Source organism: Acanthaster planci, linkage group LG14 (assembly GCF_054643075.1).
Source record: "Acanthaster planci isolate LZ-2023a linkage group LG14, COTS_SCS, whole genome shotgun sequence".
Lineage (NCBI taxonomy): Eukaryota > Metazoa > Echinodermata > Asteroidea > Valvatida > Acanthasteridae > Acanthaster > Acanthaster planci.
In genome coordinates this window covers 5864646-5886560 of record NC_141790.1, presented here as the reverse complement: position 1 = coordinate 5886560, position 21915 = coordinate 5864646, and the positions used below count along the sequence as shown (strand labels likewise).

General features: G+C 42.4%; 1 protein-coding gene across 9 annotated transcripts in view; it reads left to right on the top strand.

Moving 5' to 3' along the window:
* Nucleotides 1-2420: 2420 nt before the first annotated feature.
* The window catches only part of LOC110975735 (cysteine protease ATG4A-like), a 105179-nt gene continuing 85684 nt past the window's right edge, over nt 2421-21915 (top strand). For 3 of the 9 annotated variants that reach the window (XR_015427630.1, XR_015427632.1, XM_087145516.1), the window contains exons 1-3: nt 2466-2784; nt 12156-12254; nt 16598-16696. Coding sequence is in view for 2 of the 9 variants with exons in the window: in XM_087145516.1 (XP_087001642.1) it covers nt 12194-12254; nt 16598-16696 (160 nt within the window). In the remaining 7 variants the exon portion in view is untranslated. Of the gene's footprint in view, nt 2785-12155; nt 12255-16595; nt 16716-21915 lie in introns of those variants that run through there. The other 6 variants (XR_015427627.1, XR_015427626.1, XR_015427631.1 and 3 more) reach the window with 5 other exon arrangements.

The window sequence follows — 21915 nt, the reverse complement described above, 5'->3', positions numbered from 1 at the left end:
GGCCTATGTTGGCATGACTGAGAGACCAGCAGCTGCGACGTGTGGTGCTGACAACTGGAGCACTGGCACTAGGTATGGTGTGGATTGTAGCCAAGAGACCTATGACAGCTCCTTAAGAAGGCTGGACGTTTCTTCCCAAGCTCGGTATACCACCGAGGTGCTGAGCCGCGGGCTCAGTACCACCAAATCCCCACCAGGTTGGGGTACCGAGTTAGTAACTGCACTGACTGTAGAGTGAGTGAGTCCCAAAGAAGCCAACTGGCCAGCCTGGGGTGTTACCGATATGGCAGGCGATAGTCATGCCGAGGTATTGTCGACAGTGCCACATGTTGCCGCTGTGTCATGTGTTGCTGGATGCCGAAGGCGCTGGGAATCGGGGACAGCAAGAGTCTTGGCTGCCAGCGAGAACCGGAAGACCCAACGAGTATTTCCCAAGGCCCTGTACCGATGATGGCACCGCAGTGTTGGCACTTCACAGGGTCTGTGGTTGCGGCCCGCTGCGCTCCGCAGGACATGAAGATAATGTACATGTAATGCTGCAGGTAGCTCTGGAATCGCCGGCATTGTCCGTGCGAGGGCACTCTCCAACCTGGCCGCAGTCAGGCTGTGACGGCGTGGCGAGAAAGTTCTGGATGGCTCGAAACTCAGATCGTGCTCTGCCGCGTACCAGCCGTTTTTTCTGCTGAGCAGGAGCCTCCTGCGCCTTCCGCTTCCTTCCTCTGTTTCCCATGATCAGGGAACATGTCTGCATCTTCAAGAGGTGCGAGGTGTCAATTCCAAAACCGTGATTGGCGGAGAATTTTTTGTGCAACACAAACCCAGTGAAGGCATGTGACCAAAGAGGATGAGCCCAAGATGCAATAGCACGCTTAACCTTATTGGTTGTTACCCGGCCATCCGCCCAATCAGAAACATGATTGCATCAGGCCTTGCCCTGTTAGATTAAGCATCCTCCCTCCCCCAGCCCCAAAGGTGGCTTTCAGTCAACCAGTACCCGAAAACCGTATTACACAATGATACGCCAATAATACCATTATTAAAGGATCTGGACGTCTGTCAAGTCAGCCTTGCACACAGTTTTCGGACTGTCCTAAATCAGGCTATGAGGGCGCTATGGCAGAATTATGGTTACACCTGCCTGGGCTTTCATTTTTCAACAAACTGTTAACAAGTAGTCTTTAACATCGGCGCAAGATTACTATAACAACGAAGGAGAAATCGGTAACTTTACGCTTTGTTATTTTATTTGAAATATGCCTAAGAGTAGGAATATGAAGTAATATTTTATAAGAAATGTTCAGTTTCAGCGCAAATCACGTGACACGAACTTAAAGGAGCAGTGTTTCTCCAAATGAGGTTTTGAGCCCATTAACTTTGTACACGTTTTCAAGGCACAATTTTGAACCCTTTCGGATGTTTGATCGTTTTCAAAGTGACAGCCAACAAAGACCTTGATACAGAAATTATTGTAAATAAATGACGTCATGATGACGTTATCATGTGATTTGCTCTTGTTTTTTCAATATTTATTTCAGCCCCTTGACTTTGTACACGTTTTCAAGCCAGCATTTGGGTTAGTTTGAAAGCTTTGATCAACTTCAAAGTTACAGCCAACAAAGACCCTTATGCAAAGACACATCCAAATTTATGACGTCTTGATGACGTCTTCATGTGATTTATTATTAATTTTTCAATATTTCAGCCCCTTGACATTGTACTCGTTTTCGAGGCACTATTTTCGTACCTTTGTAATCGTTGATGATCGTTAAACTTACAGCAAGCACTAACTATACAACGGAGATAATTCTAAAATATTTACGCCATGATGACATCATCATGTGATGTATTATTAAATTTGGAGTACTTAAATATTCCTTTAAATGTATAAAAACCCATATAAAATCAACCGTGCCCTCCGCAACATTCTGTTTGCAGCAAGTGCCAGGATAAAATGTGGTCTTGATTTCATCATTTTTACTCTCTCATAGTTTGTTAATGCCAGGTTTTTTCATCACATTTGCTAATACTTATTTTGTTGGTAAAACAGTCCCGAAACAGCTCTGTGTTTGTACTTCTTTACAAATACTTCTCTAGTTGTGTTTGCTATTCTATTGAACATTGTTCCATAATCATTTTCTTGATGGTTGTGCATGATGCCTTTGTATCCTGTACATGTGTTTTTATTGTTTGTCTATATTCTGTGCTTTATTCTTGAGCTACAGCATATTTTGGTTCCTATTAAATCTGGTAGTCTTTGCTTTGCTCTAATAATAATTAAATAGTAGTAATTAGTATTAGTAATTAGTAATAATTAAAAACTGATTAGGCGATCCTTTCCACTATGTGAATGCCAGATAAAAGTGAACAAAAGATTGTGGAATCAAATACGTGGTCGGGGGGGGGGGTAAATTCTTAAGTTTCTCAATGACACTGTGGCAGTCTGTGCATTCAATTGTTAAGAATAGTTTTGTTAAGCAATACTCACATGCTGTTAGTTTCGTAAATGCCTTAGAATCCTATAAATAAGACTCGGATTACTTACTTCTTGAAACTGAAAGAGGATGTTAGAGACCTTTCTCTTTAGAGTGTGAAAGAGCCTGCACACCTCCCCCCCAGAGTGCCCATGTGTAATTGGACATGCTGGAATGTGTGCTGTGAGTTCTAGGCTGTACAGGCAGCCATCTTCTCAGCCATGCTGTCCTTGAGAAACTGCTGATTTGTTACCTACCAAGTGTAATCTGAGTAATCCAGTTTGTTTCGGACCCCAAGAACCCCCCCATTTCGGTAAGAAACATAGTCCTTTTTTTGTGAACATGGTGAAGCACTTATGATGAGGTCTCTGTCCATATTTACAGAGATTTCATTACATTTTGAGATCATCATTTCAGATCTAGTGACTGTTGCCTACACATGACTAAAACAAAGCTCTGTTCATAGTATGCTATAGTGTTTATGCAGAATTATTTTGTATGTAAATTGAGGTCTTATACAAATTTGAGTAAACGATATAACAGGTTGACTTGTTTGATTTGAAAGTACATGTACATTACAGAGGAAAGCTAATAATGCTAAATAGTTACTGAAATTGAATGCATGTGTAACCCTTGGTTCACATTTCAAAATAGCAGGAACCAAATTTCATATTAATTTAATTCCCTTTTGAAAAAACTCTTGACTTCACACAATTCGGGATTTATGATACAAAAGAGATTTGCTTTATTGGAGTGAAACAGCCAAGCCAATTAATACGAGCAATATAAAGTAAATGTAGAGAACACCAATTCAGATGGCCACAAATTAAAATATGAGGTTTACAGAAAATGCAGGATCCTGCCAAGTTAAAATACACTTTGAGCTCCAGAAAAATTTGGCACCAATGTTCTAGATACATATACAGATGAGTTGTGATGAGTCGCTCCAAGGTGGGATGACAGGAGTCCGTTGTGTTGTGTAGGCAGTCGGCAAAAGTGAAGGGCAAAGTTCAACAGAAGAAATGTAATGCAAAAGAATACTTGCGGATCTTGCAAGGCTGATGCTGGTGATTAGTGCAGCAGATACTGTGGTGTACTTGTGCTGTGTCTGCAAGTCACAATATATGTAGCTTGGTGGCTGAGAGGCCTGGAGACAGCTCTTCAAGCGGACTACAGAAACTCCCGTCCGGCACCCTCTTTCAGAACATGCAGTTCAGTAACTAAGATAGAGAGCCTAAGATAGAGAGCATAGAGGTCCATGCCACATTACTATTATAACCACATTTACAGGGTCAAACCAACGCAACCAACTTTCTATGAGTTACGTGCTTTAGTAGCTGTACATCATGTAGGAAAACCTCACAAGAAAATACCATCTTGCATGTAAGTCAACATGTGAAGGAGAAATATCTGAGGCATTGACCTAGAACAAATCTTAAAACTAGACAGAATTTCCCTGGGAATACATTTCTCAGTTCCACACATGATGTAGGAATCGATACAGGAAAGCTCCAACTCTTAATCAGACTGGTTATATATATACAGTGTAGGTATATGTAAAAACAAATCTAAAGCGTGACCAAGAGACAATTTATATCTCTATCTTCTGATGAGTTCAACGCATATCAAAATCTACCGAGTATACACAAACCCTGTTCAAATAAACCATAGACGTCGGAAAAGCATTTCATAAGCATCAGTCCAAACTGTAGGACTGCAGCCAGTCTATAACTTACACCATGGATGTGATGGGTGATAAGTCCTGACTTACACATGTATTCAAAATCTGCTCATATTTCTCAATGCAGTGAAAAGCACAACTTATTCCCAGTCTCCACCAAGTTATTAGTCAAGGTGATTGAAAAGTGAACTCAAACTGCCTCAATTAGTTCACGAAACACATGTCCTAAGCTAAATGAAAAAGCAAAGCTTTCTGAGGGAACATCTCTTTTAGATAGATCTAGTCTCAGAACAGTACTGGCTAGTGGAAACTACGAGATACATATATATCAAAACTTTCAACATCATAAATCTGTTTGGACTTTTCAAAAATATCCCAAAGTCCAGACTTCGCGTAATCGATCGGTAAACTTCTTATCACAGTTTACAACAAGAGTCACAGTGCAAAATACATTGACTGAACTTCAGAAAAGATACACAATAGTATAAAATTATTTAAATGGGAACTCAAACTTACCTAAGATAGAGCCAACACTCGTGAACATAAGGGGAAAACTTGGATTTTGAAGTCCTCCAGTCCAAAGAAAAGTAGTGTAGAGCACAGACAGAGTTCAGCAGGCATGTAGTCAGCACGGTGGCAAAGTTTGGAATGCCCAGCTTGCCAAAACTCTGGGGCAAACTGCTCCCCAGAACGTGCCTTTGCCACATGACTAGCTCAGGCTCTCATTGGATAATTTTCAAGATGTATTTTTTTTGCGTTGGGGAGATGTTAATTATATATGACGGTTTGCCCGTACCCAACGTATATTAATAAGCACTGTATGCTCAGTGCTTGTCCGAGAGCTTGCGAAAAAACCTCACAAGCTTACTCGGGTGGGACTCGAACCCACGACCTCCTGCTCACTAGTGCAGATGTCTTAACCACTCGACCACCGAGCTTGCTGGGGTCGGCTGGCCGGTCCGAGTCAAATGAAGCAGCGTGTACCGTGAACTATTTTCAAGATGTATTTTTGCGTTGGGGAGATGTTAATTATATATAACGGTTTGCCCGTACCCAACATATATTAATGAGCACTGTATGCTCAGTGCTTGTCCGAGAGCTTGCGAAAAAACCTCACGAGCTTACTCGGGTGGGACTCGAACCCACGACCTCCTGCTTACTAGTGCAGATGTCTTAACCACTCGACCACCGAGCTTGCTGGGGTCGGCTGGCCGACACACATGCTTTTGAATTTTAAATGCCAGCCAGTGGAATTACTTGGGGCTGCTTTTAGCTGGGAAACCTGTATTAAAGTGATATACCCTGTACATTGTGGGAATTTACCTTTTGGGATGCAAACGGATGTGTTAAATAATTATTACGAAACCAGCTGAAAGTAAACCTAAGCTGCATGTTTCTCTACAAAAAATTTAAGTGGGTAGACTTAACTGAAAAAATGTGTTTCTCACAAACTCCTTGCATTTGTTTCCCTTTGTGCGTTATTATTTTTGTAGTTGTAATTTTTTCAGAAAAGACTGGTGGTCATGTAATTACATGTAGATTGAGCAAAATGCCTTGAAGATGGGCCCGCACCCATCACCATCAGTCGACCAGGGGTCTGCTATATATTCTGGATGGTTCATCTGTCAGGAGTTAACTGCTGAAGATGCCAAGTTAAAAACATTTAACAAAGCAACATGGGCAAAAGTACAAAATGCTGCTAAAATCTGCAAAGACCCGGCTTCTGACAAATATGGTAATGCTACGCAAAGAATCTTAGCAGCTCAAAACAAGGATTCTCCTCTGAGATTCCATTCATCCTGCCAGAAGAAGTTTAGAGCAGTAAAAAGAGGGAAGTCAGCCGAACTGCTGCATGATCTCCCTGCCGAGAAAAAGACAAAGTTGACACAAGGTAGACAAGCTACGTGCCAAAGTCGGGTGAACGAGGATTGCTGAAAGAGTGAATGCATATTCTGTGGAAAAACATGCAAGAAAAGACATGGCGTAGAAGAACCACTGCTAAAGGTGGCAACAACCTTTGGGGCAGAATAACTACGCAAAAGGTCACAACACACAAAGAACAAAAGAATCCGGGGGCCAACTTGGATCTGAAGTTGACCTTGTAGCGAAGGAAGCCATGTACCATAAATCATGTTGTGCGGAACTTGACTTAGAAACCAACTGTGATGCAACTCTAAAACCAGCAACAGAATCAAGAAATCACTTTCACAAAGTTGCCTCTGAGGCAATTTGCTCCTACATTGAAGAGGATGTTGTACAGAACCGATCAGTTTTAGTGTCAGGCTTGGTGGAATTGTACAAAGCTGAGTATATCAGCACTGATGGGGATGAGGCTGATACTCAATCCTACACAAGTCAAAATCTGCTTCGGAAAGTTACAGATGAGTTTGGAATACGAATGGTTCTCACTAATCAGAGAACAACGCTTTAAATAGTGCCTAAATCAGTCGCAAATGCGACCAAAATTTTCTTAATGTGATCATATTTTCACAGTCTAGTCGCCATTTGCAACTTAAGATACTGTAGCTTAAAAACTACATACAAATGTATTTGAACAATTTTGAGTATGCTTAAAAATCAAAAAAGGAATGATTATGTACTCAAAGTTCGTTCCAGAAAAGTAGAAATGGCAGCGCAAGTCGCATCGCGTCGCACCGAGTGCGCCGCCCGGCTCTACATGTACATATACCATACTTTACATGTGTCAAGGTTTGGCTTGGTCCCCGATCTGAACATGCGTTGTTGATGCACTATATATGGACACCAGGGCCATTTTTAGAAAATGGCATGGCATGGGCTCCATTTTTGCTGCCTTTTTTGCTGCAACGTAAATAAAACCTGAAACGGAGCTCATGCTGGAATTAAAGGGTGTCGCTGTGATTTAGAGTGTCAGAAATAGCACAATTCATGCAGCAGAGTGTCATATGACACGCTGAAACTATAGACGTCATAACGTCCGTGGCTGAACTCTTGGCGAAAACCCTGATTTCGTGGATTGACCTCATTAGCGCTTGTATGCAAGTTGTGTGGTGGACGTGTGCCGCGCCAGCTCATGATTCTTCAGCATGGATGGACGATGTAAACTCAGGGTATTTATACTACATGTGTGTACGTACGTTCATGAATATTCAGCAAACGTGATTACTGAATTTTCATAAAAGTGCTGGTGCCTAGATTTTTCCCCCTTAGGAGCCATTGGCTACCAAATACTGTTTTCTGTTTAAAGGGTTGTCAGAGACAGGGAAATTTCATCTGCAATTAAGCCATGACTGACGAAGATGCAAGGGCTAACATCTCTGATGACTCTGAACAGCATGAAGAAGATGACAAACTCAGATGGGCTGCACTTCACCTCCGTGCACAGATAATGAAACTGGCAACGACACAGACACTAAGTCCAGCTACGGGTTCAAAACCTGAAGGAGTCTACCCCAGAAGTACCACCTCAATTGGCCTTGTTTTATAGACGTCCACTGAGTGGCTTGGTGACTCCATCTGGCAGTGATGCTCAGGAAGCAATTGAGAGGAAGGTGACTGCTATGGCATCTGATGCCACTTACAGTGTCACACATGGACCAGTTAGACCGTGGAAGCGTAACATGATGGGCCTCGGCCTTTCATCACTGACCGGATCGAAACTCGCTTTGATGATCCTGAACAGGACAGGGCACTGTATCAATTACAGTGAGGTTAAAGGACTGGAAACAGAATTTGGCATACACATTCGAGTCCTACCTACGTGATACTCCTGATGGTATCCACTTAAATCCAGATTTGCAACAATGCAACTGTATAGGATAACAGCGACGCAACCGTTGAAACTCATGACGGTAAAGATACCCTCAATGCAACAGTTGGACACATGTACCAGAATATGTTAGAGACTTGTAATCAACCAATCCGCTCACAGTCCACGGAGTTTCGAGAAGAAAGAAATCGGCAATCATTCCAGGAACAGGGACGGGAGATTCCACCATTTAGAAAGGCCCTAAGGAAAGCATCTTTTGTCTTCAGTAATGCAGTGTCTCTCACAGCCATGGGAAACCTGAAACTTCAAGCCCTGGACCTGTATTGGATGCGGAGGCTGGACAATGGGAAGACTCCTCTGTACCGTGGATTCATCAGCAGATTTATTAAGGATGTTCTGCCAGTCCAGCAAATGTCATACATGGATCCAATATCCAGATCTCCGACGAATAATGATGTTGTACGAAAAACGATGGTTCAAAGCGTGAATGTTGTGCACGAAACTGGCCAAAGGTATGGAGTTGTGACGTACGACCTGGCAGTTGCTCTGGAGGGCTATTCGATGCAAAGACCCCTATTTGGCAAGCTTCTGATCATGCTTGGCTGTTTCCACATTGAACTTCCTTTTTACGGAGCAGTTGGTACCATGATAAGCGTCAGTGGGATTGAATATATCCTTATTGAGGCAGACATGCTAGCCGAAGGGTCCGTCATACGCTTTACTAAAGGCAAATTTTACAACCGCTGCACAAGAATTCATGAGTTAATTGCCAATGTAATGGAACGCAAGATGTACCAACGATTCCTCAACACCCTATCAGAGGAGGAACTTGAGTGTCTTAAAGTGGTGTGGAACACCATTCCATCTAACCCTGGCCAGGTTGAGTTTCATCTCATGGATCCAGTCATTACACAACATGTAAAAAAATATGAGCAGTTCTTTCAAGATGTCCCCAGAGGAAGTTTGCAGCCCACAGCTCACTGGGGTATTTGTGTCTTCCTCATTAACCGACTCCTCAGAGAATTCCAGTGAAGTGTGAAGACAAATGATGTCTGTGCCTTCATTGATGTTTTCCCAGCCGTGTAGGGACATATTCTTCACTCTAAACCAGCCCAACTATGCAAAATGGGGCATGCTCTTCCATCAGAAAAGATCCTGAGATCCTAGAGAAAGGGGCATTTTCTATTAGACGCACGGCAAAGGATTATAGTTGGTCAGCAGTGGACCTGTCCTTAGAGCAGTCGATGAACCTGGATGCAGCTTCAGAGATGAGGGGAATCGCCTGTCGGAACTCAGAAAATGCCATGCACAAATGGTCCCTTACAGAGGTCCCTCACAGAGAGCAATGGCAGTGATAGAGCTGAGAGCTTATGCTGGTTTTGAGGTTGGAGAAACTGCAGCGGCTCAAAGTTGACCATCTTGAATAAGGCAGGACAACTAGCAGATGGTGGCACTGAACGACAAGATGACAAATTTTGTCATCCGTTTTCAGAAGACACTTCTTGTGACTCGCTTGTGAACATCACAACCAGTCGAGCTGCATCCAAGACTACTGAGACCTACTTGCTAAATACACTGCACCGAGGCAAGGAATTAAGGTCACAGTTTCAGTCTGAGTGGGCAGTGGCAGCAATCGATTTTTGAAGAGAGTGAATGTAAAAAACTTCGCATCAGAAAATGTGCAGAAAAAGGCCAAGGTGCCACCTGCTGCCAAGAACAGGGCTGAAAGCCTGCAGGATGTCTTCCTCCGCATGTGGTGATGGCCAAAAATGGAAATCTTGACCTTTGCAACGTTCTCGCCCACCCCATCACAGAATGCCCGTTATCACTTGCACACAGCGATGGTTCAATTGTGAAAACAGACAAATCAGCATTGCTACGTAAGCTGGACACATTGCAGACGGATCACAGATGACAATCTGCCCTGAAGTTACGTCCAGATATACAATGGGAGCCTCCTTCTCCATACTACATTGGCTGAAACAAACATGGGCGCATCACTGGCATCAATATCACGGTCTCTGCTCTCAACTACTTGCATCGGACAGGCGACAGAGGTACATGTTTGTTTTGACAAATATGTTACCAATTCCATTAAAGACGGTGAAAGGAAACTGAGAGGGGCACAAGACACTGTTTACAACGTAACAGGTCCAGAACAAATCCTACGACAAAGTGGATACAGGATGCTGAGTAATGGGCTCTTCAAAAATGAGCTTGCAAAATTCCTCCTTGAAGAATGGGGAAAGGACTATTATTGGAACTTTTTCGACCGAAAGATCCTGTTTGCATCTTATGGAGGTGAGTGTTGCCAGTAGGGGTGTGCATTTCTGAGTATTTTTACAGTACCCAGGTACCCCTTTTTTGGTAACATCGGTTACCTGGGTACCCGGAAAAGAGATCACTTAATAACAAATGGCATTCCGCGCGACCCCGTGACCATATGCCCAAAACACGGTTATTTTTGGTACATAGAAAGTGCGTAGCACATTGATCTAAATGTCCAGGATGCTGCATGACCACGTACATGCGGTACGCACGTGGTGTGCACACATGGTGAGCGCCGGTCGAGTCACATGCGGAACAGATCAGTGCTATGTACGTCACGAGTTAAAAGGCTTAAAGTACAGAAATACCGCCGTAACACGAACAATGCCCACACCATTATATCCACTTATTTTGAAGTTTCTGATTCAAAAAACCGCCACCAAAATACTTCACACGGCGATGAAATTATCGGAAGTCTATATAGAGTTAGGAGCCATCGCAAGTGCATTTCTTTTCTCAAGAGGACCAGTTGTATGCACGTTTCATAAATCAGCATAGCTGCAACTGTAATCCTGGCTTTTGGGACACTGAAACTAACCTGATTGCAACGCGGGCCCAATTGTAGTCCCTTTCAGGCAGCCCAATCGCTGACACTGCAGCGGCCATGTGACCGCAAAAGGAAAGGCCATGTGACCACACATAGAAAAGCCGAATTGAAAAAATAGCAGCGCTTCACCTTGTTAAATGACTAAGCGATACGAAAGTTTTGCCACACGAAGGTACCATGATGAAATGGTTTAGTTTAATAAATAATTTTCAGGATAGCTCCATTCTCCTGAGGTTCAAATTCATTATTGTCGAGATTTCAACGTATAAGTACTTCAACAAGTGACATTATGACTTGCACCTATCAACATTTCCCTTTTTTTCAAATGAAAAAACACTTAGATTTGAAATGCTTCTGTACGTACAGAAACATCCTTCCTGCTTTTTTGTTCAATTCCTCATCCACAGTTCGGCTGAATCACTGAGGAAATTCATGTAGCTTTAATTTGAAGATAATTTTGAAACAGCATATTTCTTGGTATTACTCTTTGGGTTTGTAGAGCATATTTAGGGCTTTGGTTATAAAAAGAGGCCTATTAACCACACAATTTGTGCGTGATCCCAGTACTGCTGGAATATTACACAGTCCGCTCTCGCTTTGTCATCAATCCTGACATAAAGTAATTTTCATTCATATTGTTTTATTTGACAAAAGCCCTGGCAGCTAGCCAACCTCTATGTATAAAATCCTGCACTACCTGATGACCTTGTCATGACCTCTCACAATTGAGTTTTGCACATAAGGGCACAAACCGTGTTTTAAAGTTCATCTGTTGTTACTGCCGTTAGGAATTAAGAACATCTTCACTTACATAATCCAGTAGGTTTACATTAAATTGAGGGATCCTTTGAGGTTGTTCAGGGCCTACATGTGTATGTACATTTGTGAAAAAATGCTTCAACTGGTAAGTATGGATACCAGTCTGAGTAGAATGGAAATGGGCTTGAGGTTTCCAGCCACTCCTGTGTTCAAAGTTAGCCAGAAATTTATATGAAGTGGTTAAAAAACTAAATTGGTAATGCTGTACCGTACATGTACACGTATATACAAAATTATTTTCACCGTGTGTTTATTTAGTTAAAAATGGTTGGAAATTAATAATTGTATTGGAGAGTAAGATAGAGAAATGTGTATTGAATCACACAAAAATTATGTCATTTCCTAAAGATACACTTGTATGTTCATGTAACACTTTTCCGTAGAAACAGCTTTGCACACATATGTGTACAAGAGCAGCATGCTTTGTTTAAAGTTGCTGATAAACAGGGAAGCCAAAATTTTAACTTACATGCAAAGAATGTGGAAAGCATTGTGTTCAGTTTTAAAACATACATGTACACTAACCTGCAGCTTTTTATCTCTTTTTTCCCCACAACAAAGGTGGAACAGGACCGACCACTGATCAGGGCTGGGGTTGTATGTTGCGATGTGGTCAGATGATGTTAGCTCAAGCACTCATCTGCAGACATCTGGGCAGAGGTATGTGTATGAAGACATACATGTACATGTATATACAGATACTGGTAGATGTTTTGTTTCGCTATAAATCTGTCTAGAACCTGGGGCTTTGCTGAATATTTGATCCATTATTTTTCAACTTTTAACCACTACTAGCTGGGGACTCCGAAATCGGAGCCGTATGGTTTATATGTGTGGCCGGGGTCTCCGACCTCGGACAAAGGAAACAGGGCCCTGTAACAAAAGACCGTACTCCGAACAAAAGACCAGGCTGCTGGGCATTACCGGCATTTTTCACTCTCAAAATTGGTGATAATCCAGCGTTATTTTGAAACCGTATACCAGGGTTTGGGGCATTTAGAGCAAGCGGATTACCACCGGGGACAAAAGCTCTCCACCACCGCAGCGATGAGCCGCATAGCACTGCTGCATGCTAACCTGGCCCCTGTTGAAAAGAGGTCAGCAGTGCACTGAGCCAGGTTCGTGAACAAAGACAGTTGTATAACACCGCACAATCTGGGCTCTGTTTATAAGGCTGCAGGCCTGGCTGAAATATTCGGGCATCAATGAAGGTCACCTAAAGATTACTCTGTGCGGCTATAAACGACTGTTGAATAGAATGATGAATTGTTGAAAGATTTTGAAAACGGAAAAAATGATAGTCATGCCGGCCCAGCATCCTCAACGTTGAAAAATGCCCCGGCATGAAGTGGTTAATATTCGGATGTAAAACACATGAAAAAGCAAAGGGAAAAATTAATATTTCTTGACAAAAATGCCATTCTGTTTCGAGGTGATTCCAGACCAGTGATGTACAGGTAGTCTAGACCTTCAAATTTATGGGCAAGACCTTTATAGCTAGACTTAGTAGCACACATGTATATGACGTTGAAAATATACATTAATCTCCCCTCTCACAAACACTGTGTACTCAGTTTTTTTTAAACACTGAATGAATGCAAATGCTGTTAAATGAAATAAATGAAAATTAAGTGAAGAAAATGCCAGTTTGTTGCAGAAACCAGCAACACAAACATATATGTTATATTATTTAAATTTAAGGGCACTACATGTGTACATGTATATACTATGGATTTACAGTCGGTAAGAATTCCATACTCGGCCACCAGTTATCTTCATTAACATGGCTTAAAAAGTACCAGAAGTCGTAAACCTAATGAAGAAACACTAATTTACGAGGGAGAAGTTTTCTTTTTTTTCAACAAATACCTACACGTAGGCTTTTTCTATCCTGGCCCTTAGACTTTGCTCAAGAGGTCTGATATGAAGCAGAATTCAGGTCAAAAAGAATGGAACACGTTTTTGCAAAACGGAATGTCTTTTTCAAAAGATGCAATGTGTGTTTTTGTAGATTTGAATGAATTTTTAAAGAGCAAATGAATTTGTACAGATGGAACATATTGTAGCTTGTCCCGCTGCACAGGGTTCGACGCTGTGAAGAACGACACTCAGGTGCAACTCACTGTTCTGGTCACAAAAATCTCTGCTTTATTCTGTCGCAATCTGGCAGCACCACAATGTGCTCTTCCGACAAGCTCTTCACAACATGGCGCCTGACGGCAGGGACTGCGCAGGCGCGAGGCGGGAAAACCGCGGGCTGTTCACAGCCAGCTAGCTCCATGCGGGTCCGAGCTGGCGCCCCCACCAGCCGGACCCGCCAGCGCTACAATATTTTCATATTTTCTAGATTAGAATACATTTGTAAAGAGTGAATATGTTTTCAAAATTCGAATAAGATTTTATAAATCCAACATTTTCCCAAGATTGGAATGAATTCTTAAATTCCAAACATGTTTTTAAGATTGAAATAAAATTGTTGACTCCAAATATATTTTAAAAAATTTATTTTTCTCCAATGTAAAGCTGTCATTCGGTCCATGCATTTTACTCAAAATCTCATTTCATCCAAATTGAGAAAGCATCTAAAGTGAGAAAGCATCTGCATTTAAAAAGCATCCAATCTTTTTGACGGTGTTCAGCCCAAAGTTCCAAACCTTTTTGGACGAGTCAGCTATTTTCAGCATGCGTATGCACAGGCAAACTCCTACAGTGGTTCCCGCTACCTATACGGTCGTTGCTTTTGGGGCCTGCAGACTCGTCTCAGTGTTGAGTTCAAGTACGTATGTACCATTCGTTCTTTGCACGCTGCTGCCATGGATCTGGCAGATTTACACACTAAAAATAGCTGGTTCGGTAATTCACTTGTGTGTTGCTTAATAATTTTGGGTGTGCTGCATAGTGATTGGACAAAATTTCAAAAAGCTGCATTGAAACGATTGTACAAATTGCCACTTTGAGGCTCTGCATACCTGTTGCAGCAGCGTGCAAAGAGCAAATAGGACATTGCGAGAGTAATGTGATACTGTTCACCCCTTCCATTTAGTTTGTGTGTATACACTAAAATTGGCAAAGTCGCAGTCACTTTCTGTTGCTTGTTAAAATGGTGACGCCAGCAAGCAAACAATCATACCAAAATCCAGCTGCGGAGATCTTGCGCATTTTGTAAAAGTTTGCTGAATTTATTCCAGAGAAGTAAAATCAGGCTTAAGATTTCATTTTATGATACGTTTGTTGTTAATCACAAGTGACATTTGGGAGGAAATGGGTGAAAAATGTCTGAGTGCGTTACATTTCTGAACTTAAAAAAGGGTTTGTTAAACACGAAAATTTTAATTGTTCTCTAATTTTTTTTTACACATGCTGCATGTCTTCATTGAAAAAGTGTTTGAAAAAGGTTACCATGTTATGTTAGAGCTCTGGCAAATTGTCCTTTAATAGTTTGATCAATTTAAATTTTGACTTTCTGTCGATCAGTTGGCCATGATATGCACATGTGCATGTACATGTACTCCAACAACATGCACTAACTGCTGCATGTACGGACAAATGATTCTTGTGCAAAATATTCAATTTACTACCGATGTTTTTGTTGGGTACTAATACACATGCCACATTATTTCGTTTGTTTGGATAAACTTGAGAAGTTGTTTCACATGCAAAATAGGAAAGACGGTGCACATATTTTCTTTCAAATCTGATCGTGTTTATTTTTTTATCACTGTTTCAGAATTGTTTCAAATTTTGTGCAACTGGGTTCATTATAAGACAGTGGTTTAATGTTTCCAGATGACACGTTTTCGGTGAGCAGCCCCACATGCCGATTTGAATATGACCCCAATGCCGGTCCTTCCTCAAGTGCTCTAGATGCTGGATGGATCACCTGGTAGCTGTGGCCATCACAACAAACACTCACAAAACTTATGAAATGGGCTGGAGGGCCTTTTGCTGTTATTGACAACAACATCTCTGTGTTAATGTAAATGGAGGAAAATTATGGAATTTTCAGAGAGATGGCAAGATATGAATATACGGTTGTACATACACATGTACATAGGCAGTGTACAATGTACATTGCATATTTTTGAAAATATGAAAACAGCCAAAAAGTATTTGCAGAATGATTAATAATTAAAAGGCCTACACTGTATGTACCAAATGACTTTACGCTTTGTTTACATGTGCCCGTTCTGAATGGAGCCGGGAGAGGATGACAGATTTAAAGTTCAACCATGGACCATTTTCCCAGGGATGTGCAACTTAAGCTCAGAGCTGGTTCAGTGCGTGTTACAGCTGGCACAATATCAAAGCAGAAGTTAAATTGGATTATGTAACACTTTCTCATGTAATAAAACATAATCCTGTGTACCACTTTGTTTTCGTGTAATGTTTTAAGTTAGGGTACAGCCTTGTCAAAAATTGCTGCTTAAGATATTTCACCCTATACATTCTGAGAAAAGTGCACCACAAAATTGGGGAATTTTGCCTCATTAAAACTTTGTTTCTCCTTGAAATCGATAAATGAAGAAGATTTATTTGTCAAAATGAATAGATTTAAGCACCGCATCGACGCGTCATCTCGGCATAACCACAGCTGCACTGTACATGCTGCATGCTGCAACCTGTGTCATGTGGTCGCAAGTTGAGAGCGCCTGCGGGGTAACAATCTGTAACAAGCATGGAACCAAAGTCGCACATGTGTTTGCACTGGGGCCACTCGCGGTTGCAGATCCCTGGGTAAATGGTCCGTGGTTCAACACAAACACTGTGTGTAAACAAAGCATGTCATCAGTCCGTACACGTACATGTAGGCCTATTGTAGGCAATAACGAATGACATAGGACATGTTTGCATGTAGTTTTGAGATTAGATAGAAATGTGCATTAATTTATATGAAAGTTGATTTAAGTCAAGGGCATTTCAGTTTATGTAAAAAAATCCCACAGTACTATTTTACTTGTAAATTTACCATACTGGTGTTGAACATGAAACTTTTACTTTTGCAGATTGGAGATGGAACCCCACAGAGCCAGAAGAGAGCTATACCAGAATACTGAAAATGTTTCTTGACCGAAAAGATTGTCCATATTCAATACAACAGATTGGTAAGCATGCTCTGTACAGGTAAATAAACAATGAACGTGTGTAGTTTCTTTGAAATTGATTGACATGTGTATGTACATCATGTAGATTGGTGCAAATGAGGTACATGTATATCCAGAGATAATAAATGTAGTGTACTGTACATCTTGGCTGAGCATTTTTTTTCAGTTGAATATTAGCTTACAGAATTTGAATAGCCTTTTTGATCAGTAATAAGAAAAGTGGAGGAGAATAGAATGCAAAGTTTCTGACGTGTTCAGAAAGAACAATTATTTGGTAACTGTTGAAATACCAAAGTGGTTATGAATGATATATGGCCAGATCTAGTTGTTTTAGGCTCTCAATATGGCATGTGGTTCCAGAAGACGGACTCTATTCCATGAATCTCACATCCCCTGTCCAATGATGGAGTATTTGTTGTTACTATAATAAACAGGGAAAGTCACTTTTTTGAGTGAGGTTGCTTGAAAACTTTTTTCTTCGACTATTGTCCGCGCAATAGTGCATGAAATCAGCACTCTCTGCATAAAACTAGTTCAGGAATTGTGTACAATATCTCAAAACACTTGAATTTGTGCACATGTGTACACTCCCACTTGGTTTGGTGTGCTTTTAGCTAGGCTGCTAAAAATGAGGACGATTTAAGTAATCAAGTGAAACCACTGCATCATTGACACTTTCTACAAAGAAAGTTAGTTTGATTTGTTTGCTTCTCTGTCCAAGCATGTCACGAATGGTTGTCCAGTTAGAGTTCCTTGTGCAATGTTGCCATTATGGGGAGTTGCACTAACGGTGGCTTCCTGCATGGAGTTTGGGGGTACATGTATGCTCAGGACATGTTGTGGATTTGAAGGTGGGGCTTGTTGTGGAGATGACTCTGGAGTTTGTTGTGGAGTTGGAGTGGAGCATCCTGTGAGAAGGTGACTCTTTTCTTCACAGTTTCGATGTCCTGCAGATGTTTGCAGTTTCTGTGTACATGTAGGATGCTGCCATTTGGAGTTGTCACCAGGTAGGATGTTTGTTTGAGACACTTCTCCTGGATTAGAGCAAGTGTGCAGAGACCGTGATGCGGTCTTGCACTGGAGAGGCCTTACTTACTTTAGGCAGTTGCAGGTCATGTGAGTGCTGGTCACATATGTAATGAGCTTTCTGCTTCTCCTGTCAGTGTTGTAGTCGGTTCCAAATTTCACCGTGAATGGATTTACTGGTGCTTTCCTTCCATAGAGTAGCTCAGCACAGATGGGCTGGGGATAACATTGAGCAGTGGTCACACTGCAGCGAAAACAAGAGTGACAACGAAAATGAAATCGAAATATCGTTATGCCAGGTCACACTTCAATGATACAAAATGATTCCAGAAAGGACAAATCAATTTTCTCCAAATATTACCACAGCAACAAACAAGATGAAAAATGATGAGCAAGAAGCACACTTGATGCTTCTAATAAAAGAAAATGCAGCAGATATAAACGCCGCATGTAGGTGCATGAAATTGTAAAAAGAAAGGAGTTAAGGAGTTCAACACCCTTGTAAGAGAATTTTCCTCATATGAGGACAAGTTATTTGAATATTTTTGGATGTCTGAGATGCAGTTCAACATTCTTTTCAATCTTGTACACCATGACATCCATGAGACAACATAGCTACGGGCGCCTATTGGGGCGAAAGAGTGTCTCAGGTAAGAATTATTGACATGTTTATGTTTAGCATTTCTTTGTTAACCTTCATATTGCAGAAATTTGAAACCTTTAAAGCCACCTTTGCTTTTACAAGAGAACTCATTTAGTGTTTTTGTGTATTCCATTTCCTATTATTTTTTGTTGTTGCCGCCTTTGTTTTCTATTTCAATTTGTTCTTGCCGTATTGCCCTGTCCTTTCCCACCAGTGTTGCAGCAGTTTAACCCCCTTGTGTAGTACACCTGGTCCCTTGAGGGATTATTTCGTATTCACTTAATGGTAATATATGGAACATGATTTTTTTCACATGCATGAAAAAACATATCCATCCCTTTGAAAAAAGAAGCACAAACACACAAGAAGAAGCAAACTATTGCAAACAACTTCAAAGTGTCCTTTGAGTTTGCTGATGTATTATTTTTTCGTCCTAAATGATCTATTGAATAGCTGCAAAGAAATGCAATGAGGCAAACTACATGTAACTTATTCAATGCAGGAACATAAGGAACATGCACACATTCTTTCAACTTTGCACTAGTCTGTGGAAATACAACTGTTGCTTCACAGATGACATTATAGAGTTTCTCGTGAATATGGAGGTTGTCAACATTTAGTTTGTCAACATATGATGAATAAGTTAAAATCTTTTGAATCAACAATAAGATGTTTTTTAATACAAACTTGACAAAAATGTATTTCAAACTTTCAGTGCTATTATAAGTTGAATATGTAACTATCCATGAATCTGTAATCAAAGTTTTTCCAGTGAGTCCCAGTGAGTGCTTGCCGGGTGACGTTTGCTCGGAAACAGGGCCAGTCAACCCCCTCCAAGCGGATAACAGGTTCCACGGCTGGCTCGCCACGATCCGCCGCCTCAACTGCAGGCGAACCTGCACTACAACATGGCGCCCAGCCTCAAGGTTCATCGGACAATGTTGGCCGTTTTGGACTCCTACACTGCTGGGGCTTTTGACCTCTGCTCTGCCGATGGACTCCGGACATGAGTCTGCCGATCCCAACATGGGACGTTCCTGCCAGGGTACGCTCTACCACTTGGGGACTCCCCGCCCGGCCACATCTCCGTCCCGGCTTCCAGCTCCCCCTGCTCCGGCAAGGACTCAGAAGCGCAAGGCCAAAATGTCTTCTTCGGCCTCTTCTTTGCAAGATAGACTCCAAGCCTCAGCCGGCAGCAACAAAGCCTGACCTGGATCCCCTTGCGGCTGTTCCTCCTCCCTCGCAAGGGATGCGTTCGGAGGTGGAAGTGGCCTCAGTTCTCCAGCCAGATCGTTTTTTCCAGCGGGATCCGGCCCAGGATCGTGGAGACTCTGTCCGTCCGATAGTGCACTTGGGGCGTTCTCGCACTCTGAAGTTTTCTGGCGGTCTCCCTACGACCGGTGCCTACCGTGGGGGTCGTGTATTCATTGATGTGGCTCACCAGTCTACACACTGGGGCAGTCCCACATCCCACACCTTCCGGGCCAACTACGACTACCCACTCCTTGAACTACAGCTGTCAGACAAACTTCACAACGATTCACTCAGGCTTGACTTGGAAGTTACAACGTCTCCCCATTTTTCCCTGGGGCAGCCCATTCAGAGGCGCCACCTAACTATGCGGGCTCTCCGCCGACCACTTTTCAGGCTACAGAACTGCATCATTGCCGCGGTTCTTGAACGCCACTCATCGCTGCGGCTTCTGCCTACCAGCTAGCACTATCCGACGAGGGTGCTTCCCGCACAGCGCCCGGCGGCTCAGCCCGCTTCGACCTGTAGGTGGGAAACAGAAATCTGCTCTCTAGGCACCTCTCCACCATTTTATGGAGCTGTATTGGTGAATAAAACGTGATACGATCAGCGTACCGTGTGTATTTTATTCTGACCATCGGTATTCTGTTCATAATGCCTGCGGTGGATGTCATTGCCCCACCTGCGGACCTATCAAGCCCCCTGATATCTGAAACTTCATTATCAGCAGCACTCAGACGTGTAAAATCAACCGTGATCTCCAGACAGGCTCCCCTCTATCTCTGACCTGTGATCACGCTATTCAATTCAGTATCCATGTCTCCGGCATCCTAATGCGCCGAACTTTACATCGTCGTGAATTCTATACACTCCTTTCATCTATTAATTCCCGACTCTCCATATATTCTTTTGCTTGGCCTACCCATGCCCCACATTGCTTTTCAGACACGAGTTCTTCTGTAGTGGGCATTTCCAAAGTATATATACTGTGACTGTTATGAGATTGGACAAAAGTGCACTTACTATCTGCGCACAATTTTGTTTATGGGTTTGCTTTGGTTGTCTTTCTGACTGTGCCCTGCGTAATCGAAACAAAGGGTGGATTTGACAAACGTGTCAACTTCACCATTTACAATGTAGCTATTCGTACGCTCTGTTCCTGCAAGTAAATGGAAAGGTTATAAGGCTGATAGACGTTGGATGAAATAGGATATTTGGATACTTAAGTCATTGATTGATCTTCCATCTTTGGGCACTCCTTAACTGCAGCCTTTCTATTTTTTGCAATGCATGTGGAATAACCTTAATTCACCATGCACGTAATGATATGGTCATACATGTAGTCCTCCAACCTAAGGATACAAATGGCCACTTAGAACATAGTATAATGTAACAGGGTTTGTTACATGTATTCTTTTCTTATAATGAATACTTCAGCCTGGTTTAACATGTGAGTCAACCTTCCTACGTAATCACCTCTGGTAATGGAGCATCTTTTCATACCTCTTGGTCCGGATGTAACTGTGATGATGGATGTGTCACTTTTTAGATGGGGAACCCCTCTTCCTGCACTCTGTGCCTCCAGGGTCTGGGAACACTGCCTCTTGGGACAAACACATCAATGTGTTGGAACTTCAAGCGATGTTAAATGCTCTTTGCCACTTTCAACAACACCTAGTAAGTTGTTCTGTTTGAGTCTAGAGCAACAACTCCACGGCAATGGCATACATCAATCATTAGGGCGGCACTTGCTTTCCCCAACTCTGCACCCTTGCATGGCAGTACTTCATGTGGACAAACGATCAAGGCATCACTCTCCAAGCCATCCACATCGCAGGAACCAGCAATGCCATGGCAGATGCACTCTCTTAGGGTGCCATCAGACCAACAGACTGGACTCTTCATCCAAACTTGGTCAGCCAGATCTCCCGGAGATCAAGCATCCTCATATAGCATCCACCGACAATGCCCATCTCCCGACGTTCTGCTCCAGGTTCTCTCACCCGCGGGCATGGGTGACAGATGCCCTACAGATCGACTGGTCGGGTCTTCTGGCATACACCTTTCCTCCGATCTCCCTCATCCCGCAGGTTCCGTTCAGGAAAAAACGCGAGCCATGTCAGGTCCTCCTTGTCACCTCGTTCTGGCCTCGCTAACTGTACATGTGGTTTCTAGGACTGACAAGACTCCTGATACGACAGCCGTTGGTCCTTCCAGTCAGGGAGGACATACTCCAGCCCAAGTCAGGGATCCTCCACCGAGCATCAGAGGGTCTTCACTTGACATGCTGGGCATTGTC